Source organism: Lontra canadensis, unplaced genomic scaffold (assembly GCF_010015895.1).
Source record: "Lontra canadensis isolate GAN:19392208 unplaced genomic scaffold, GSC_riverotter_1.0 scaffold106, whole genome shotgun sequence".
Lineage (NCBI taxonomy): Eukaryota > Metazoa > Chordata > Mammalia > Carnivora > Mustelidae > Lontra > Lontra canadensis.
The window spans coordinates 6,801,080-6,823,441 of record NW_022631100.1 but is presented as its reverse complement, the minus strand read 5'-3'; the positions used below and the strand labels follow the sequence as shown (position 1 = coordinate 6,823,441).

The 22,362-nt window shown below is 45.3% G+C and overlaps 1 protein-coding gene across 1 annotated transcript in view; it reads left to right on the top strand.

Annotated features, from left to right (window-relative positions):
• Positions 1–22,362, top strand: part of LOC116855764 (protein transport protein Sec16B-like) — a 40,816-nt gene that overhangs the window by 1,221 nt on the left and 17,233 nt on the right. The window contains exons 2-12 of the mRNA XM_032838770.1: positions 1,182–1,535; positions 3,279–3,391; positions 4,996–5,086; positions 5,837–5,945; positions 7,439–7,583; positions 8,105–8,256; positions 8,623–8,684; positions 10,199–10,334; positions 10,789–11,019; positions 16,626–16,723; positions 18,553–18,634. Of these exons, the coding sequence (XP_032694661.1) occupies positions 1,240–1,535; positions 3,279–3,391; positions 4,996–5,086; positions 5,837–5,945; positions 7,439–7,583; positions 8,105–8,256; positions 8,623–8,684; positions 10,199–10,334; positions 10,789–11,019; positions 16,626–16,723; positions 18,553–18,634 (1,515 nt within the window). The 5' untranslated portion in view covers positions 1,182–1,239. The remainder of the gene's footprint in view (positions 1–1,181; positions 1,536–3,278; positions 3,392–4,995; positions 5,087–5,836; positions 5,946–7,438; positions 7,584–8,104; positions 8,257–8,622; positions 8,685–10,198; positions 10,335–10,788; positions 11,020–16,625; positions 16,724–18,552; positions 18,635–22,362) is intronic.

The following is a 22,362-nucleotide window of genomic DNA, read 5'->3' as shown; positions in this document are numbered from 1 at the left end:
AATTTCCAGCTGGGTGAAGTGGTAAACCTGGCGATTCACAGACCTGTACCCCTGGGGCTAATAATACATTATATGTTAATAAAAAATAAAAAATTTAATAAAAAATAGTTCCCAGCTGGGACTATGATGGAGACATGGCTGTCTAGTTGGTCTTGAGAACAAACCCAAACTTGACTCTCTTGGCGGAGAGGCAGCCGTGCCACAAAACAAAGCCTTGTTCTTCTAAGAGGTTAAGGATTCAGAAAAGAGGTTTCTTAAGGTCAATTTAAGCAGCTTCTTTTTTGTTTGGGAAATGTCTTCATCCATTCGTACTGCCCTATTTTATCTCTGGTAACACCAACTACTGTTAAAACGAACAATTACCGTGTATCAGGCAGTGTGCTGGGCACTTTGCATAAGTTATTACTGACTCTGACAATATTCCTGCAAAGCTACCCATTCTATTTCTCAAGGAAATTGAGGCTTGAAAAAATTAACTGGTGAATAAGTGGCAGACTTAGGGTTTAAACTCTGGCTTAGCTCTCAGCTCACCTATTTCTCTGATAGCCGAGGGCTTCCACAGTAATTGTTGAAGGAATCATTGCTGATGGGATAAATGAACAAACATGTATTTAATTGGAATACTTTGCTAGTGTTTTGGAGCTTTATCTCTGCCTGTTCTCTGCCTCCCCTGCCTCCCACATCTATTGTTGCTCCAAAGACACTTTTTAGTTTTTAACGCAACATCAACGTAATTGTCTAGCCTGTTATTTATTTATTTATTTATTTATTTAGATTTAATTTATTTATTTGACAGACAGAGATCACAGGCAGGCAGAGAGAGGAGGAAGCAGACTCCCTGCTGAGCAGAGAGCCTGATGTGGGGCTCGATCCCAGGACCCTGGGATCATGACCTGAGCCGAAAGCAGAGGCTTTAACCCACTGAGCCACCCAGGCGCAGCTAGCCTGTTATTTATTTCATGTATCTGCTTGACCTTTTTTTCCAGACATGTCTATGTGTTTTGTTTTAGATAAAAGATTTTGGAAAAAAAAAAAAAAAAAGAAAAAGAAAAAAGAAAAAAAAAGATTTTGAGGACCATAGGTGCTTTTTTTTTTTTTTTCTTTTTTGCAAAACCTAATCAGTCGTCATGTTTGGATATAAACCTAAATGGTGATTGTTTTGTTTTGTTTTTGGTCTGCAGGAAGAAGAAATAACCATACAACTGACTAAAAATACGAGGGAAATTCTGAGGGTCAGAGATGGAGTTTTGGGCTCCCCAGTGGCCACCACAGCCACAGGGGAGGCCCACAGCTCCAGCAAAGGATCCAGACCGAGGGCTTCAGAGAGAGGGAATTCATCGGGCCGTTCCTCACTCTTGGCACAATGGAGAGAGGTACCGTCAGCGACGAGACACCCACGGGAGCCCCGCATCACAGCAGGACCCCAGGACAGACCACCAGCAGCCCTGTTATGCATCCAGGCCTGGGGAAAGGCCTCGGCCTGTGTCCGGGGCTGACTATTATGAAGGTGGTTATCCCGGTCAGTTGTATTCAAGGTATGGTTCTGGAGCTTGGAATTCACCCAACTCCTAAGTGCTTCTGAATAGATTGTTCCTTTCCTTCTTCCTTTTCCTTTTATTCCTGCTCTTTTTCTCCTAGTTCCTTCTCTACCCTATTACACGGACTTCCCTAAACACATTCCTCTCCCTAGTTGGAGTTCGGTGACTGTAAACAGTATTTCCCTCCTTGTTGTCCCCTCATGGGGCTTCTTAAAGAGGCGATGGCAGTGTGACTGGGGGTTGGGGCCAGGGCAGGGGGTAGAAAGAACAGCGGATTCAAGGCAGCAGATGACTCCCTCTTGCTCTGGGATTGCAAAAGGTAATATCTGTAGATTTTGGAAAAGTCTGTCCTAGAAATTCCTATAAAAAGTTCTTAGCGTTGTGAGCGTTGACACCACCAGCACCAAGAAGAGACGCAGTGCCTACAACAGAACTTAGGGTGTGATAGACCCCTGGAACAAATATGTGTTGGATGAATACATGGGAACGTTTTAGAAAATGAAATCAACCTCAGAGAAAGTGGGTCTAAGGCTGCAGCCTCCAAGTTCAGAATGAAGAGGTCTCAGTGAGGTAATTGTAGGAGAATCTGGAATTCTTGTTCCTGAATTTTTTTTTTAAAGATTTTATTTATTTATTTGACAGATAGAGATCACAAGTAGGCAGAGAGGCAGGCAGAGAGAGAGGAGGAAGCAGGCTCCCCGCTGAGCAGAGATCCCGATGCGGGGCTCGATCCCAGGACCCTGAGATCATGACCTGAGCTGTAGGCAGAGGCTCAACCCATTGAGCCACCCAGCCCTGTTCCTGAAATCTAATTGATAGCAGAGGATTTAATATTTTGTGGAATATTGGAAGCCATCTATGTTTCACCTCGGCTTTTCCAAGTGGGGCGATATTCACCTGCCTACAGATTTAAGGTTGAAATTGTGACAGTTACTATAAAGCATTTGCTCCTGTGAAATACTAAAGAATTATTACTTGACAAAGAGACTAACAACACGACATTCCTTTCCCCAGTCTTCTTGTATTGAATTCTCAAAGGAAGGGATGTTAAGGGCAGAGGCAATAAAGGCAATCAGATTTAAGACAGTCCAACATGACTTCTTCGTCTCATTTTCATCTGTACGTAATGTGCATGGGAATTACAGTGGCATATTGGACACCTACACAGTCATCTGAGGAGGGGGTATTCTAAGATAATATCATGACAGGGTAGGGACGCCTGGGTGGCTCAGTTGGTTGAACATCTGACTCCTGATTTTGGCTCAGGTCATGATCTTGGAGCTGTGAGATCAAGCCCTGCATTGGGCTCCACGCTCAGTGTAGAGTCCTCTGGTCCTTCTCCCTCTGCTCCTCCCCCTGCTCGCTCACTCTCTCTCTCTTTCAAACAAACAAACAAACAAACAAACAAATAAAATCTTTAAAAAAAATCAGGGCAGGGTTTTCTAAGATAACATCGTAACATCGTTGGGTGTATTTGAGGAGAAGGAGGAGTCATGGGGAAGGAAAATGAGACGTTTGGCTATGGTTTTGCTATAAAAAGCCCAGCTTTGTTCTGAAACAAAGGCCCTACTCCTGCTCTGATTCTGGATCTTCTGTTTATAGGCTCTAGAATTAACTGGGTTTTAAAGCAGTTCTAGACTGAGGTCACAGTTTTGTCCTGTGAAGTTGTCAAATCCTCCACTGGTTTCTCTATTGACCACACTTGCCCTTGACCAGCTGGCCTTCTTTGTGGTGTTTTAGGCCAGGCATCGAGGATCCGTATTGGAGCTATCATTCTCCAGCCCTAAGGGAAGAATATGCTTATGGAAATTATTACTATCATGGACACCCGCAGCAGCTGCCGGAAGAAAGAGGTATGCAGTAATCTTCAAGAAGCCCACGGGGTGGCACAGCTGATCTGGTAGATGGGGTCCGCTCAGAGCCTACCTTGGCCATCCTCCTCAGCTGAGGTGGAATCCCTGTCCTCACCCACTTCTTTCTTGGTTGCAGAGGCCACAGCAGGTCACAGCAAAGCTACTCCTGCTGGATGTCTTGAGGAGAAGAGACAGAAAGGAGTCATTTTTCTTTGTACGTGTTGGTGATAGTACTGAACCTACCATCACGTTAATGGGATTATAGCCAGTTTCCACTTCATCCACATTTTTTCTTCTACTCCTCCTTATAGCCAAGTTTATAGTCTCTGACCAAGTAATAGTGAAGTCAATTCTCTTGTCGTTTTAATTTAAATTCAATTAACCAATATAGTACATCATTAGATTCAGATGTAGTGTTCAGTAATTCATCAGCTGCATACAACACCCAGTGCTCATGACATCACATGCCCTCCTTAATGCCCATCACCCAGTTACCTCATCTCCCCACGCACCTCCCCTTCTGAAAGCCTCAGTTTTTTCCCCAGAGTCAAGAGCCTCTCATGGTTTGTCTCCCTCTCTGATTTCATCACATTCAGTTTTCCCTTCCTTCCCCTATGGTCCTCTGCTCTATTTCTTATGTTCCACATATGAGCAAAACCATATGATGATTGTCTTTCTCTGATTGACTTATTTCACTTAACATAATCGCCTCCAGTCCCAGCCACATCGATGTAAATGGTGGGTTTCCATCCTTCCTGATGCCTGAGTAATATTCTATTGTATACATGAACCACATCTTCTTTATCCATTCATCTGTTGAAGGACATCTTGGCTTCTTCCACAGTTTGGCTGTGGTGGACATTGCTGCTTTGAACACTGGGGTGTAGGTGCCCCTTTGTTTCACTACATCTGTATCTTTGGAGTAAATACCCAGCAGTGCAATTGCTGGGTCAGACAGTAGCTCTATTTTTAACTAGGGAAATCAGTTTTTTTTTTTTTTTCAATTTGATAGAGATCACAAGTAGGCAGGGAGGAAGGCAGAGTGAGAGGGAGAAGCAGGCTCCCTGCCGAGCAGAGAGCCCGATGTGGGGCTCGATCCCAGGACCCTGAGATCATGACCTGAGCCGAAGGCAGAGAGGCTTAACCCACTGAGCCATCCAGGTGCCCCGGGAAATCAGTTCTTAACAATGAAGTTGTCCAGTGTGCGGCTGCGCTGTGATGAGTCCCATTGTCACCGACTTTGAGGGTGGCCGATGTGCACCAACAGGAATTTATTCCCGTCACTGATAGTAAGGTTCTAGGGATGTGCTCTTGGCAGTTTCTGACCTGCCAGCCCAGGGAAACCTGTTTGCACACAGAACGTGGATACACGTGATCCCTGTGCTCTGACAGTTGTGTCAAGCCCAGCTCATCAGTTCAGGGCGGACTGAGGGGCGTGCCTTTGCCCTCCATCGTCAGCTCTCACTTCCCAATTGTATCCAATTTGGCGAATACATTTTCATACCTGTGGTGCTCCAATAACGGAGCTCCACAGCCTGCAGTCTCCCTGAACTTTTAGGAGCAGGAAGTGACCTGTCTTCATTTTGTTTTCTCTGAGGGTGCAGTGCCAAGGCAAGAGAGTCCTTATATCTGGCAGGAAGATCACCGAGATCAGAAGTACCTAACTGAGCAGCATCAGGACAGCCGGAATAGTCTGTAAGTATGAAACGAAAGGCCGGCTCAGCCCAGTGCGGCCGAACTCAGACTGGGTTAGGCGGGTCTTACGGCCTCCGGTGCCGGTCTCCATCTCCAGAACCCTGTCTGCTTCTGTTCTGGCCCTGGGATGTGCAGCAGCCCAGGCCAGCTTTCAATGGAGCCTTGACTTTTACAGACAGCGTCCAAACTTGGGGTCATCTGAGCCCTGGTAAGGTTACTTGAGGTCCACCCTACAGGAGGGCCTTAATTCTATGTTGGCCTCAGAGCAGAGGTGGTCTTGTGGAAGTTTCCAGAATTGGGTCCAGGCTGAGGCTGGGGCGTTTCTCTTCTGTGCACTCCTGTGCCCCAAGAATGGGATGTCCCCTGGGCTCTGGTGAGCAGAAAAGAACCTTTTGCACAAGCACCTGCCTGGATGCCAGGAGGCCTGGTCCCTTTACCTCGCCCACCCAACTCGCCAACCTAGCAGCTCTGATTTAAGTCAGTCCTGGATGTCTGGCTGTAGGGACCAACCCTCCTCCGCGGGGGTTGGGGTGGCTTCTAGTAGCTGCACTGTGGAACCCAGGAGCTCCTTTTTTCTCATATTAATAGATGGGGGGCGGGGAGCAAAGGGAGCAATACTTTTTTCCCTGTGGCACTCAGGCCAGCCTGACGCTGCCCACGCTTCGCAGCCCAGCAGCATCCGTGGAGAGCAGCTCAGTTTTGCTGGCTAACCCAGGACCCCCCTTACCTACTGCTGTCATTTTGCTGCAGATCCAAGGGTCAGAACACTTATAAAGATAGCACTGCTTCTAACGCTGGACAGGAGTGGCCTGGGGACGTGGTTCTGGAGAGTCTACTACCTGGAACCCAGAAGAATAAGGTAGTCTGAAGTGACGTGGGGGCTGTGGGCTGTGACAGTCACAATCAACACTGAGGAAGTGGCAGGGCGGTGCCCTTGGGAGGAGATGTCGAGCGGCCAGCCCTCTGAGGGGTCCCTCTCTCCCCTCTCTGCAGAGCCTCCCCTCAGACCTCCACCTTCTCCTGCCTCCCTGTTTCAATCTTATGGGTCTGGGGCCCCGATCTGGCCCTTTTGCATTTTTGTCAAATTGATTGGATCAGGAAGTGTCACCCAAGTCTCTCCAAGGTGTGGGGCATGAGGAGAGGCTGTCACCAGTAACCCCAGGGGACAGGCATTTTGGTTTACCCAGAAAGTGGGACATTGCTAGAATCTTTTAATTCTGGTCTCAAAAGTTGAGCTTGAAACCTCTCTGGACTCTTCCAACTCCCTCTTCTGAAATCTTACTGGGTATACCAGCAGGGCCACAAAATGGAATTCTTAATTTTTTAAAATAAATGTTTAATTTTAGAATAATTTTAGATTTATGGGGAAGTGGCAAAGATACTGCAGAGACAGGATCTTGATTTTTGACAGTCATATTAATTTTGTTTTCATGATGCAATCTGTCTGCTTTTTTTTTTTTTTTTTAAGATTTTATGTATTTATTTGAAATAGAGAGAGAAGAGAAAGCACTAGCAGGGGGAGGAGCAGAGGGAGAGGGAGAAGCTCTGGGATTGTGACCTGCACCAAAGGCAGATGCTTAACTGACTGAGCCACCCAAGAGCCCTGAGATCTATCTGCGTTTCGAGAACATTTTCTTCTGTATACCTAACACTTAACAGGGCAGGGCACACACCATGCAGTATATGCCTACAAGAACAGCAGCCACACGTAAGCACAGCCTTTTACAGTGAGCAAAGAGCTTTCCTATCTATTGTTTATCCTCCCAGGGTAAAATTCCATGAATTTCTTGTACACCTGTATCCCCAGCAAAAGCGCAGAAGCTAGAGCATAGCAGGTGCTCATTCAACAGTTGGTGAATGAATGCATGAAGAAGTACTTGAACTCTACCTACACAGGGCAGATGTGATTATATTACAGATGAGGGTGCTGAGCTCAGATAGCCCAAGTCATTCATCCAAGGTCACAGCTGGTGTTGACAAAGCTGGGGTTTGAAGATCTATTTATTTTACTTTTAAGCCATGTCTACACCCACTGTGAGGATCAAACTCACAACCTCAAGACTGAGAGTTGCATGATCTACTGACTGAGCCAGCCAGGAGCCCCGACAAAGCCGGGATTTGAATTCAGGTCCCCTGGCCGCAAGGTCTACACCCTTTCCACTAGGCCATCATTCATTTTTTTCACAAACACCTTCAATTAAATGAGCACTTCTTTTCCTTGCGAAACATCCACATTCAAGGTATTCCTTTGAAAGTTTTGATTTTGTTGCTTTGGAGGAACACACGGGAGGGCCATCTCTCTAAAAGTGCTTCTCATTCTTCCCATGTGTTTTGATTATCTGTAACTTCCAGCCACTCCTGGCCGATGAGTCCAACCTTCTCCAGCAGTATGAGTCTGGGCTCAGCTCTAGCGCCTACGAGCTCAGCCAGTACATGGGTGATGCCCCAGAGCTGTACGAGCCCAGAGCGCCGGCACCTTGGAGTCCAGATCAGGCCGGTGGGTACTGAACCATCGAAGGAGCTGGTGAAGTCTGGGGAGAAGAGGGCTGGGTGGCAACCTCAGGGGAAGTCACCCTCCCTCCGTCCTTCCGAGAGTGGCTCCCAGCCTCATCTACGCATGGCGGTCTCCTGGGCAGACAGACCATTCTGGCTCCATTTCTCATCTTTTCTCTTGTACTGGAGGTTGCATCAGAGTGGATTCTTGGACGGGAACACTGCTCCTAGCAGGGTCAGGCGGGGAGAGGAGGCACTGGAGATACGAGCCTCTTGCCATTATGGGGTGCCTGGGCACCATGCTTTCCCATGTGGACCAAACCAATGAATCCCCACCTTGTATTCTGACATATTCGGAGAGGCTTAATTCTGACTTGGAGCACACACTCCTTCTAATGATGCCACCTGCTCAGAGTCTTATCTTGGCCCAGGTGGGATCTAGATAGAAACACAGCCACGGTGTCCTGCAGTCAGGACAAGCAGTCGCAGGAACGCTAACAGGGTTTGCCTGTGTCTTTTGGGCAGAGGCTGTATCAGCACCTGGTCCCAAGGATCCCATGAAGTTCTACATCCCCCATGTGCCTGTGAGTTTTGGGCCAGGAGGCCAGCTGGTGTGTGTGGGTCCCAGTTCTCCCAGAGATGGACAAACGGCCCTTGTGGAACTGCACAGCATGGAGGTGAGTGACATTCTGTGTCCCAGGAAGCTGGCAAGCTGCCTTCTGGCTTCCTTTGCCTGAGCCTGGGCATCTCTGGGAATGGGGAGCTTTTGGGGGAACGGGGCCATGCACTGGTGAATGGGGGAGTGTCTTGGGAAAGAAAGGGTAGAGATCTTCTCTCAGAGAAGTGATGCTAGATTTATGTTTCTCCTGAGATGGTGTTGGCTCCCTTTTAGCAACTGGAGAACTCCCTTTTGTCCTCCTGTGTCCTCCACAAGGCACTAAGCCACATCATAGGACCGTAGCCATGGGTTCTGATATTAGACTTGATGACAGGGGCTTTGAGTGCACGTAGTCTCGAACGTCAAATCTGATTTTTCGTTCTAGGTTATTCTTAATTACTCTGAGGAACAAGAAGAGCTGAGGACTTTCTCAGGACCCTTGATCAGGTAAATTATCTTAAGAGCTGCTAGGGTAGGGCTTTGAACCTACAAAATCTGCCTGCCCAGCTCAGCATTTAGGGGATTTGTTCTTGGCTTCCTTGAAAGAAAATGTATATTTCCCGTGGAGTAGAATACTCTGTGCCATAAGATAGAGACGAATGTGGCCTGAGCCATTTTGACAAGCAATTTGATAGTTGGAAGGGCAGAGAGAAAAACTAGGATTAAAAATCTGAAGACAGTTCTGTTTTGGAAGAGCTATGCGGTAGGAGGTTTTACCATTCTGAGTCCTTAATAGGTACTGGTAGAAAAGTGGAGCACAGCCTGGGAAATCATAGACGAGTGGTTCAGAGTGGAAAAAAAATTTCTTGCCTTTTTCTGGAGGGAGAAATATCATGGGGCGGGTTGAGTTTCTGGACAGCGTGCAAGTCTGCCCTCTGCAGGATTGAGCTAGAACTGCTTCTGAATTCCCAGTCCGGTTTCTGGTAAATATTTAGGGAGGTCTGCGGTGAAGAGAGTCCTGGCTGGAGTCCGAGGACCCCGCTCCCGGGTCCCTGAATCCTACTAACTAGAGGTCCTATGGCAGACACGTCAGTTAGTCCTCTCTGAGTTTTAGTGTGCTGTTTGGGAAATGACGGAACACCGCTGTGTCAGCTTTAAGTGTAAGGAAGTCCTGTCTATGTCATCACTACCATATAAACTTATTCTTACCCTGAAGTTTCTGCTACCAAGAAAAGCCCATACTATTTTTTTTTTTTTCAAGAGTTTGTTTATTCGCTTGAGAGAGAGAGAGAAGGAGAGAGCACAAGCCAGGCTGGGGTTCTGGTGAGAGGCAGAGGGAGAAGCAGACTCCCCACTGAGCAGGGAGCCCGAAGCAGGGCTTGAGCCCAGGACCTTGAGATCATGACCTAAGACGAAGGCTGATGCTTAATCCGTTGAGCCTTCTTGGGTGCCCCAAGCACATAGTATTTTGACAGGTCCTTCAAGTAAAAGTGAGCGTTGAATCTACTTCTTGAGCACAGGTATACGGATGTGGGGTAGAGCACTGAGCTGGTTGTGGAGGCCTAGGGGGCTGGTCCCAATGTGATTGATTTTATTGAATGACCTTGACCAAACAATATTGCCCATTTATTGATTACTTAGTATACGATACAAAATTTGCTAATTCCTTTTACATGGAAGTAGTTTTTTTCTCATTATCCCTATTTTCAGGGAAAAGGCAGATTTTCAGACAGGATAAGAACCTTGTATAAGCTGAGAAGTGGCAGGCTGGATTTAAATGCAGGTTGTCTGATCCCAAAGTGTGTTCTCTTGCCTGATGTCCCATGCGGTCCCTGGGCCTCAGTTTGTTCATTGGTGAAATGGAGAGAATCTCTGCGGAGCGGCCCCCCAGCCCTGGGTTATGAGGCTTCTCTCTCAGTGCCCCCGCTCTGCTGGCATCCTCGCAAGGCAGCGGGAAGCTCGCGGTCCTGGGCGGAGACAGAGTTTGCCCCTCACTCTTCGCTCCCTGAATCTCTCCATAGGGAAGATGTACACAAGGTGGATATCATGACATTTTGCCAGCAGAAAGCAGCTCAGAGCCTAAAATCCGAGACACAGAGGAGCAGAGACTCGGCTCTACTGTGGCAATTGTTGGTTCTTCTTTGCCGGCAGAACGGGGTAAAGTCTGATCGCCCTGGAGGTGGGCAGGTGCGGGCTGGATTGCAGTGGAAATCTCTCTGGGATAGAGATTTGGCTTTTTGCATGATTGCGAAACATAATATTAAAGAAGCGACGAATGGGGCTAAGGGAAAAAATTGCTCAGATGTCCACCCTGTTGGCTAACGATAATCTTTTCCCTGCCCTCCTCCATGGGCCTGGGGTCATCGTACAGTTCTTGGGTTATACCTGTGAGAGTGTGCATAGTTCTGGTAGCATCTGTGGCTCCCGCCAGGCAGAAAATACCCGAGAGTGTATGAGAGTGAAGCTGAAGTTTGAAATACAACCATCCAAGAAAGGAGAGTCTCGTGTTTGCTTGGACACCTCCTCATGGAGAAGGCAGGGGCTATGGTGCTGGGGCTGCAAACATGAGGACAATAGGATTCTCCCTCAGGATGACCCTCTTGCCTTGCAGTCCATGGTGGGGTCCGACATTGCAGAGCTGCTGATGCAAGACTGCAAGAAGCCGGAGAAGTACAAGAGGCAGCCACCGGTGGCCAACCTCATCAGCCTGACAGATGAGGACTGGCCGGTGCTGAGCTCAGGGACCCCAAACTTGCTCACCGGGGAGATTCCCCCCAGCGTGGAGACACCTGCACAGATCGTAGAGAAATTCACTAAACTGCTCTACTATGGAAGGAAGAAGGCAAGTGTGGCCCCTCCATGCTCCACCCACCCCCAGTTATATGAGTGATAGATACTCATTTTATAGCACTTGAGACATTCAGAAGGCACAAAGAAAAAAATTGTATAGTCTTATCACTAAGAGAAAGCATCTGTTGGGACACCTGGGGGCTCAGTTGGTTAAGCATCTGACTTCAGCTCAGGTCATGGTCCCGGGGTCCTGGGATCGAGCCATGAGTCAAGTCCCTCATTGGGCTCCACGCTCACTAGACAGTCTGCTTGTCCCTCTGTCCTTCCTCCCACTCCTGCTCTCCCTGTCTCTCAAATAAATAAATAAAATCTTTTTTTTTTTTAAGATTTTATTTATTTATTTGACAGAGAGAGAAAGCACACAAGCAGGGGGAGCAGCAGAGGGAGAAAGAGAAGCAGGCTTTCCGCTTAAAAAAAAAAAGATAACATCTGTTAACATCTTGATATATTTACTTCTAGCATTTTTCTATGCATGCGTATGAAAAATAAAATTGAATTACATATACAATTATTTCTATTTTTTGACTTAAGATTATATGGTGTAATACTCCCATGGCATTTTTATGGTGTAATACTCCCATGGCACATTTTTAAAATGTATCATTTAAAAAATGGACAATGTTCCACTATATGAATATATAATATAATGTTTTATTTATCTAATTCACTGTTTGAATATATAAGCTACCTATAGTGCTGTGGTCCATTATAAATTACACAATTTGAACATTTTGTTATATAAATTTTTGGCTCATCTTCTTACTTTTTAAAGGATAAATTCCTAGAATGGAACTATGGGTTAAACTATATGAACTCTGTATTTATTTATTTATTTATTTTCTGCACTTCTAGAAGGTTCCTCACATCTACCCTAAATTAGTTTCCAGAAAATTTGTTTACAAACGATGTCTCCACTAGCTATAGCTACTGTGTACCTACCAATATTGAATACTTTGTTTATTTATTTATTTATTTATTCTTTCATTCATTTATTTATTTTAAAGATTTTATTTATTTATTTGAAAGAGAGAGAGAGAGAGCACCAGCAGGGAGAACAGCAGAGGGAGAGAGAGAAGCAGGCTCCCCGCAGAGTAGGGAGCCTGATGTGGGACTCGATCCTAGGACCCTGGGATCATGACCCAAGCCAAAGGCAGAGGTTTAACCATCTGAGCCAGTCAGGTGCCCCCCAGTAATGAATACTTTAATTCAACAGATGAAGTAATGTTTTGATATGTAAATTAGACAATTTAAATCTTTGTATTATTTATTCAAAAATTTTTAATTGAGGAATTTGACAAAATCGTAGGATATTTAAAGTATATGTGATGGTTTGATATACAAATATCACAAATACATTGTAAAAGGATCCTTCCCATGAGTTAATTAATAATATTTGTCACCTCACATATTTACCTATTTTTTTATTTACTTTCCTATTTTTTTGTCTCATTTAATTTTGAAATTGAACTCACATTTTACAAAAATCTTTTTTTAAAAAGATTTATTTGTCAGAGAAAGAAAGAGACAGACAGTGAGAGAGGGAACACAAGCAGCGGGAGTGGGAGAGGGAGAAGCAGGCTTCCTGCTGAACAAGGAGTCTGATGCGAGTCTCAATCCCAGGACCCTGGGATCATGACCTGAGCTGAAGGCAGACAAACCGACTGAGCCACCTGTCCCTCACATTTTACAAAAGTGTTAAAGGAAATGTAAATACTGGAATGTATGTTTGAAATCAACTTGAACCAATAGGATTCAAAACTCAAAAGATAACAGGGATATAGTGGAGAAACTAATCCCCCCATCCTCTTGGCCACAGAAATGCTGTCTTGAAATATCCACAGGTATTTTTTGCATATATAATTATTTTCTCCATTTTTAATAGCTTACTGTATACCATTTCTTCCTCCTCCTCCCCTTCTTCTTCTTCTTCTCCTTCTTCTCCTTCTCCTTCTCCTTCTCCTTCTTCTTCTTCTTCTTCTTCTTCTTTTTCTTCTTCTTCTTCTTCTTCTTCTTTTTAAGATTTTAAGTAATCTCTACACCCAACATGGGGTTCAAATTCACAACCCCAAGTTCAAGAATTGAAAGCTCTACAGCCAGCCACCCTCTAGCTACCATTTCTTCACCATTTTTCCATTTAACAAAATATCTTGGTAAACACTCTATATTGGGATTGGCAATAGTATTCTGTAAAAGGACAGACTGTGTGTGTGTGTGTGTGTATGTGTGTGTGTGTATAAAATTTTATTGATTTAAATAATCTCTACACCCAATGTAGTGCTCGAACTCACGATCCTGAGTTCAAGAGTCAGATCATCTTTGAACTGAGCCAGCCAGGCACCCCAGACAATAAATGTATGAGGTTTTCCAGGCTAGTTGCACCTGCTCAATTCTGCTATTGTCAAGTAAAAGCAGCCACAGACAATATGTAAATGAATGAGTGTGGCCGTGTCTTATGTATAGACATAGAAATTGGAATTATAGGGACGCCTGGGTGGCTCAGTTGGTTGGACGACTGCCTTCGGCTCAGGTCATGATCCTAGAGTTCCGGGATCGAGTTCCGCATCGGCCTCCCAGCTCCACGGGGAGTCTGCTTCTCTCTCTGACCTTCTTGAGCTCATGCTCTCTCTCACTGTCTCTCTCTTAAATAAATAAATAAAATCTTTAAAAAAAAAAGAAATTGGAATTATATATAATTTTCACGTGTAAGGAAATATTATTAGTTTTTTAATTTTTTTCCCCAATCATTTAAAAATGTGAAAGTTATCCCTAGTTTGTGGGCTATACCAAAATAGACAGTGGGCTGAATTTGGCCTCCATGCCACATTTTCCTGACTCCTGCTCCTTTTCACATACAAATACCATCTTCATTTTTTATGGCTGCACATATTTCTAAAGATAAATTATAATTAATTTAACTAAACCCTGATAGATTGACATGTAGATGATTTAACAGTCTTTTGCTGTTACAAATAATGCTGAAGTAACAATGAAAGTCATTTTGCCATGTGGGAGGATATATATATGATTTCTAGAATAGTTCCCGAAAATGGAGGTGTTGAGTCAAAGGGTATATGGCTTGAAATTTTGAGAAATAGTGACAAATTGCCTTTTTAGAGGTTGTACCAAGTAACAGCAATACGTAAGTGCCCGTTTCCCCACTCTCACCAACTCAGTGTGTTTCTAAGCTTTTAGTATGTACCAATCTGAGAGGTGAAAAATGTATATAATTCAGTGTAGTTATTTTCATTTCTCTTATCATAAGTGAAGTCTAATATCTTTAAGACTGTGAATTTTTTGTCATGGATTTTCTGCATTTTTCTGATGGATTTTTTTATTTCCATTTATTGATTTGTAGGAGCTCTTTATTTTTTTAGGACTTTCTGTACAAAATTACTTTTTTGGGGTGATATTTAGATAGGCTTTCCTACTTCAAAATTAAGTTATGAAAATAAAGTTCAAGTACTTTTGTGACTTTACCTTTACATTTGAATTTTTAATCTTTATTTGTGTATGAGGCTATATTTTATTCATTTTTAAAAGATTTTATTTATTTATTTGAGAGAGAGAGCACAAGTGGGAGAAGGGGCAGAGAGAGAGGAAGAGGGACAAGCAGACTCCCCACTGAGGGAAGAGTCAGATGTGGGGCTTGATCCCAGGACCTTGAGATCATGGCTTGAGTTGAACTCAGGCACTTAACCCACTGAACCACCCAGGTGCCCCAATGATGTTAAGGGAGCGCAAGGCATGATACTCAGTGAAAATCAGTGGGATCATATACCTGCCATCCCCTGTTCATTATATAGTTGGGACCAGCAATTTCACCAGGGATATATTTATTCAGTAAACATTTGTTAAGCAGTCACTACTTCTAAGGCATTGAACCCAGTGGGGGATACAGAGATAAATCTGTAATAATCTTTTTCCTTAAGAAAGATTAAGTAATGACCGTAACAGTAACAATAACAAAAGTGAATATTTAAAAAATGTTTTCTATGTACCAACACTTATTTAACATGTTACATGCATTGCCTCATTTATCTTCATAGAAACCCTGTAGGTTAGGTTCTCTTCTGGTTTTATGTACTTGCAAATGAGGAAAGTTACTGAGTCATAGAGCCAGTGTTTAGATCTAGGCAGCCTGATGTCTGACCTTGGACTTCTAACCATCCACCACACCACCTGTCATACCTGGACCCAAAGGTGAGCAGGGAATAGGAGGATTATTTGGGAGGTCAGAATGGCTCATGAGGAGCTAGAGTCCCAGATATCTTTCATATCTTTATGAATATTTAACTGGTGTCTCCTCTCTGGCACTGTGTGAGATTAATATCCTCAGTGTAATTTCTCAATTTCTTCACTTACTCTTAAGTTATATTTTTGATGCAAATTTTTGAGCAAAGTGGTGATTCCCAACCAATTATTAGTAATTCCCTTTAAAAAATACTGTTGTGAAATAGTTTAACATATGAAAAGAGTAACTCAATGTCATTTTCCCCCGTAGTAGATGTTAGGCTGAATTTCCTAATGGTGGTGGTTTAAATTTGTTCTCTCTCTTCAAAGGAGATAGTGTGGGAGATGTTGGGATGATCAAAGAAATTTGCACCTGGAGCTCGAGTTACCTCATTAGTGACTTCCTGTCCAAAAATCACATTATTTTTGAGTACTAAGGAAATGATTAATACCAGGTCAAAACCTCAAATAGAAATTAAGCTCTTACTAAATAATTCTGAAAATTGAATGAAAAGATGTGTGCAAGCATGTCTTTGTGTGTGTTAAAATTTACAGCTTCTAACCGATCTCCCCAAGTTATTGGTGTCATTCATTTAGCATATGGAGTTGATAATTAACAAACAGTTGGTAGGTAACAAGCAATTAGTTATAATGTTAGGTGGCGTGGGTTAACCGCTATGCATACTGGCTTAAACACAGTAGCAGCTTCTTTCTAGTCATATGGGAGTCCCGGGAGGTGAACAGAACAGCAGGGCATCCCTCCTCCACGGAGCAGTTCAAGGACTCAGCCTGAGCATCTTTCTTCCAGGCAGCCTGATGGGGAAAGCGCAGGGAGGCTTGGTCAAGGGGCTTCTAGGAGCAGGTGTGGAAGCGGCACACATCATTTCTATTCCCCCATTCGCAGCCTGGAACTCAGCCACTTCTAGGTGCAAGGGAGGCGGGAAATTCAGTGCAGGAAGGGGAGCACGGGTTTTGGTGGGGAACCAGCAGTCTCCACCACAGCTGCAAAAAACAAATGGTTCCTCTAACGTGCCCTCATGAATATCAGCTTGCTCCCTGTATTTTGAGGCTCAGTCCTTGGGGTGAGGTGCTTAGGTTCCTAAAAGCATTGCGTGATGTCTTAAGGCTAACTGGAAACTGTGTCTGAGGGGCAGCTAATAGCCTAATGGGTTTGAGAAAGTGAAGGCTCGGAAAGGGACATCTTAGAAATACGTGCCAGTTAGAGCTCCTTTGTTGCACTCGCAGACCAGGCTCTGAGTCTTCCCGGGACCCCAGCCGATATGGCTCAGGTACCCAAATGCCATCCCGTGTTGTGGGTAGAGGAAGGTGAGAAGGGCTGCGTTGAAAGCAATGTGTGTTTGTCTTCAGGAAGCCTTGGAGTGGGCCATGAAGAACCACCTGTGGGGCCACGCTTTGTTCCTCTCCAGCAAGATGGACCCAAGAACCTACAGCTGGGTCATGAGCGGGTGAGTGAGCTGGACACCGGCCAAGGAGACCAACGGAGAAGAGAAACCTCCCCCCACCAATGGGTGGGGTGGTGGGGAGAAAAGCAGGATGCCCTGGGAAGCCCCCCCCACACTAAACATCCTTCCAATTTCTCTTCTCTGACCCGGATGTAGGATATTGCTTCTCTAGATTCTTATAACCTAGACCTGGACACATTCTTTCTACCTGCTTGATATATAAACATTTTAGTAATATTTCTCAGGGTGTGTTCCAAGAATTACGTAGGTTTCTACAATCTGGTAGTTCTATTTGGGAGGAGCTATTCTAGAAAGTTCCATCAATGAGGGAACAGGGGGCCAATTATGGTTAACTGACAGGTGCTTAGACCCGAGAGTTAGGAGCTGTCTACTGCTTAGTCTTGCAGTGGGGAATGTGGGCGCGAGAGGAAGGTTGGGATATGGGGGAGCAGTAGGAACGGGCTTTATACGACGGGGGATTGGATGCTGTAGTCTTCGTCTAGGGCAGGGGGACATGACAAGATCCAAGGGCTGTGTTTAGTCAGAGCTCATGCCAGCACACTGAGGCAAAGAAGAATGCCCAAACCAGGACAAGACAGGATGGGAGGCTGACTACATGGCCAGGAGTTTGGAGTAAGTGGGAGTAAATGAAGGAGCTGGGTGTCAGGGTGCTGGAGAAGGAAGGGTTTCTGAGTAAGCCCCTCGGGCTGCAGCCAGATCCGTGGGAGGGCAGGGACAGACGTGTGGCCGGGGTGGGGAGGGCTGGGGGCCCCCTCCCCTAAGGGGCAGGCTTGGATCCGACAGGGAGAAGGATGTTCCCTCAAAATGTTCCTCTTCCTGTGTTGGTAGAAGCTGTGAAACTGTGAACCTCACAGCTTAAGTCAAGTTTAAATTGGCCATAAATTGGCTGTTAGGCCGTTGGCTGAGAAGATCGCACTTGCCTTCACGGCTGTCACACTACCCTTCTCCATTCGTGGATTGTCTTTTCCACCCTAACTCTCAGTCCTGGCAGGGACTAGGAACGCCTCTGTGCACTTGGTTGTGCTCAGGGCGGGTAAGGAGCCCTGGAGTTTTATTATAATAAGTGCTCCGAGCTCATGTTCTGAGGGATGATTCTCCTTTGGGTTTTGGAAATGAACATCCCAGAACCCCACGTTAGAGCATGCATCTCTGTTACAGATTTTTGCCTTGGGCCATTGATTTTTGATGGGACCCAGTGAATTGTGAAGAATATCTCTTACTGAGTATGCTTAAATCTCAGATCGGCTATAGAGCTTATTATATCCTTGTTAAGCATATCCCACGGTTTGTCATCAGCAGGATCGTTTCTGGTCCCTGTTCTACGCCTCTTTGGTTACTGGAAATGGCTATTTAGTGCTTGTGCATTAAAGAAGTCAGCCCGCAGTGCTGGGGGCGGGGCATGAGGGGGCCACTTCCAGGGAGAGGGAGTCGAGGGGGTCGACCGGTTGGAGGGGCCCACGGAGAGCAGGTTTGGGTTGACTGCTGGGGCTCCCCAGGGACCCGTGAAATGTGGGGGGCATCCTTTCCATGACAAAGAAAACCTAGAATAATGGTTACTCAAGAGTTAGGGGGTCAGGCCAAAGTGCAGGACGTACCCCCCAACAGGGTGTTCTGTGTGGGTCGTGGGGCAGAAATAAGATCCTGCCAAGCCCCCCAAAAGTGGGAGCGGCAGAAGCTCAGCTGAGCGGCCAAGAGAAATTCATGTTCCAAAAGAAGCTGCTGAAATCAAATAGAAAAATAGGGGAGCTGTTGCCCCGCTGGTAAGAGGCTCTCTTGGCTTGGTTGTCCCTAACGGTCGCCTCTCTCTGCAGCTTCACCAGCACGCTGGCCGCCAATGACCCACTACAGACCCTCTTCCAGTTCATGTCCGGGAGGATCCCACAAGCAGCCACGGTACTTCTTGTGATGGGACTCCTTCAGTACCCCGGCATCGTAGGGGTTTAGGGGGTGGGGACAGCTCGGGAACTGAGGTGATGACTTTAATGATTTTTATTTTTAATTTTGCGGGGAGAGACAGAGGGAGAGGGAGGAAGGGGCTGGGAGGGAGAGAGAAAAATCTCAGGCAGACTCCCCGCTGGGCACAGAGCCTGACTTGGGGCTCAATCCCACAACCCTGAGATCATGACCTGACCCAAATCGAGATTCAGACTCTCAACCCACTGAGCCACCCGGGTGCCCCAAGAGGTGCTGACTTCAAAGACTAAACATAAATAATAATTGTGTGTTAATCACCTACTGTGCGCTTGGCCCTGTGCTGAGCATTTGGCTTCATATTATCTCCCTTAATACACAGAGGTAGGAATTATTATTATTTTTTAAGATTTTATTTATTTATTTGACAGACAGAGATTACAAGTAGGCAGAGAGGCGGGCAGAGAGAGAGGAGGAAACAGGCTCCCTGCTGAGCAGAGAGCTCAATGCAGAGCTTGATCCCAGGACCCTGAGACCGTGACTGGAGCCGAAGGCAGGGGCTTAACCCACTGAGCCACCCAGGTGCTTCAGAGGCAGGAATTATTGTCCCCATTTTGTAGATGTGGAAACTGAGGTGCGAAGATGTAAAATGACCTGAGATCACAGAGCTTGGAGAAGTGGAGCCAGGATTGGCTCAGATCTGTCTGATCCAAAGACCTTGCCCATTTCCCACAGCACAGCCACCTGCATTGTGTGCATGGATAGCGAGAGAGCACACTGTTCCCAGGCTCCCCACCGCAAGGCTGCCCTTCTTTCCCTCTGCTGCACACTGAGCCTGCAAGGCTGGCTATATTCCATCTCACACATTGTCTAGAGTTGGATAGAACTCAGGAGAAGTCCGAGGCCAGCTTGATGTTTTCCCCATTAAGAGAGGCTTGATCTTTTTGCCCCAGAGTATCCTTCTTTATCCTTGAAGTCAGTAACTTTACTGGGATCTATCTTGATATTGACTGTCTGGGTTAGTTTTTTTTTTTTTCTTCTCTTGGTACACAGCATGGTTTTGTTTTGTTTTTTTTTTTTTAAGATTTTTATTTATTTACTTGGCACAGAGGAGGAGACGCAAGAAAGGGAATACAAGCAGGGGGAGTGGGAGAAGGAGAAACAGGCTTCCTGCTGAGCAGGGAGCCCAGTGCAAGGCTCGATCCCAGGACCCTGGGATCATGACCTGAGCTGAAGGCAGAGGCTTAATGACTGAGCCACCCAGTGCCTCTACAGCATGCTCTCTTAATATCTGCGTTTATATTTTGCAGTTCAGGAAAGTTTTCTTGAATTATATTCTTCAATATTAGTTTTGTTCTGTTATTTTGGTTTTCTTTCAGGAATTCCATGTAAGCATAATTTTGTATATATATAAATATATACATATACACATGCAGATTATATGTATATCATTTTCTCTTTAATTAAAACACTTTTTTGTTTTCTTCCTTCCCTCCTTCTCTCTTTTTTCTTTCTCTTCCCCCTCCTCTCCCTCCCCTTCTTCTGCTCATCACTGTCTCTTCATTTTTGTGCTCTTGCCATTTTTGTCTTGATTTCTTTGATTTTTCTTCCAGTTCTTCCCTGAGCTCTGAAGGTCATATTTACCTCCTCCTCTTGTCTGCTGTCTCTTTCTCGAGTTCTTATAACTTAGCTTTAGGCCCTTGCTTCATAAGAAATTGTTTCATTATTTTACTTAAAATTTATTTAAGTTCAGGATGAAATGTTTGCTGATACCTCTTTGTTTCATTGTCACATTTTTCCAGTGAGCGTTCTTTCTACCTTCCATCTATTTTTTCATGTTACTTCCCTCCTTTTATCTTTATAGTGAATTTTACAGATTCCGTGTTTGATCCTTGACAGGAGTCAAGTCTTCCCTGGACCAACTGTTTAGATAGCTGTGTGCTGGGGCGGGGCCAGCGCCACACCGCAGGCCGACTGGCCTTTCCTGCATGAGCTGGAGTGTCCTGTGGGTATCTGTGCAGCCTTGGCTTCTCCCCAGCCAGCGGAGATGGCTGTGGGATCCTGCCCTTCTGAAGTTCTCTTTCTGCTTCCTCCTGAACTCTTCTCTGTTCACTCTCCACTACTTTTGGCACCTTCTTGTATTCCAAGGCGTGGGTTTTTGCTGACACCTAGGTTTTCATGAAAACGGACTTCACACTTTGCTTTTTTGTTCTTCTTCTTCTTTTTTTTAAGATTTTTAAAAAAAGATTTTATTTATTTATTTGACAGACAGAGATCACAAGTAGGCAGAGAGGCAGGCAGAAAGAGAGAGAGAGAGGGAGGAAGCAGGCTCACTGCTGAGCAGAGAGCCCGATATGGGGCTTGATCCCAGGACCCCGGGATCATGACCTGAGCTGAAGGCAGAGGCTTTAACCCACTGAGCCACCCAGGCGCCCCTTTTTTTGTTCTTCTTATTGCTTGGGGACAAGTCCTGGAAAAGGAAAGAGAAATGATGACTTTTCTGCCCCATTGTTAAGCCCACTGGCTTACGGGAACACGGAGTGCTCACGGGTCCGCTGAATGGCTGTGTGCTGCCGTGAAATTGCATCATGTTGTGAAGCAGGAAATGATGTCATCAGTGTACGGTCCATTGGGTCTCCGTGCGATGGGAGAGTTAGCTAAATGCTCCCTGCTTTTAGGTGAGAAAACCAAGAAGCCAGCGGTGATGTGCCAATGTGGTATTTGATCTTAGTGTTTGAGCGTTTCTTTGTATCGTGGCATCCAGTAAAAGGCTAGTCTTTAGTTACTTGGAATGAGTGGGAAAAACATGGCAACCAGAAAACCCAGATGAGGGCTTCTGTCACAGGCTTAACCAGAGTCTGCTCTTTCCTGCTCTGTGAACTTGGCCTTCTTACCTAATTTCAGAATGTCACGCTTTCCTCTTTGTGGGCATTTTGATGCCTCACCAATAGAGTTATTGTGAAAATTACAGAGAATTTCGGAACCCATATCAACGGCTGTGCTTGACCCATTGAAGTTAGTTAGGTGTTCGCTCTCTCTTCAGTGTTCTTTCTCTCCACAGATGGGCTTTACAGTGAGTTTTTTTTTTTTAAATCACCTGGGGAAGAGACAGAAGAATGACTTCTAAGTGTTTGTTCTTTTCAGCAAGGATTTTTCTTTTGCTTGTTCCTTTCATTCCAGCAAGAAAAGCCTGGCTGATGTGGGGATAATAATAGGACCCAATGCATGTGATTGCTCACAGGAGAAATGCTCAGCACTGGGTATGGTTCACGGGCAGGACGCAGCGAGTGAGGGCTGCTACTCCTGTGATTTGTCATTGTCTCCCTCATTCACACCGCATCCCCCCCATAAACAAAGAGTAACCATAAAATGCACTTGGATAAAGTATCTTTTTTCCTTGGGATAATTACAAAGACCAAATAATTATGAATTTTTCTAACCTCCAAATCTGAGCTGTTACTAGTGTCCATCTTCTGCTCCGCCTGCTCTGTGTAACAGACTGGGAGATGGACTGGTCTGAAAATCACCTTTTTCCTTTTGCTGGGCCTGTGTGTGTGTGTGTGTGTGTGTGTGTGTGTGTGTTTGTACCTATGTGTCATTTATAATGAGCGAACTAAGGGCAAAGCATTAGGCTATGTGCTTGACCTGGCTATCTTATTTTCTTATCAACACTACCCGGTTAGGTAGAATGATGATCTCCACTCAAGAGA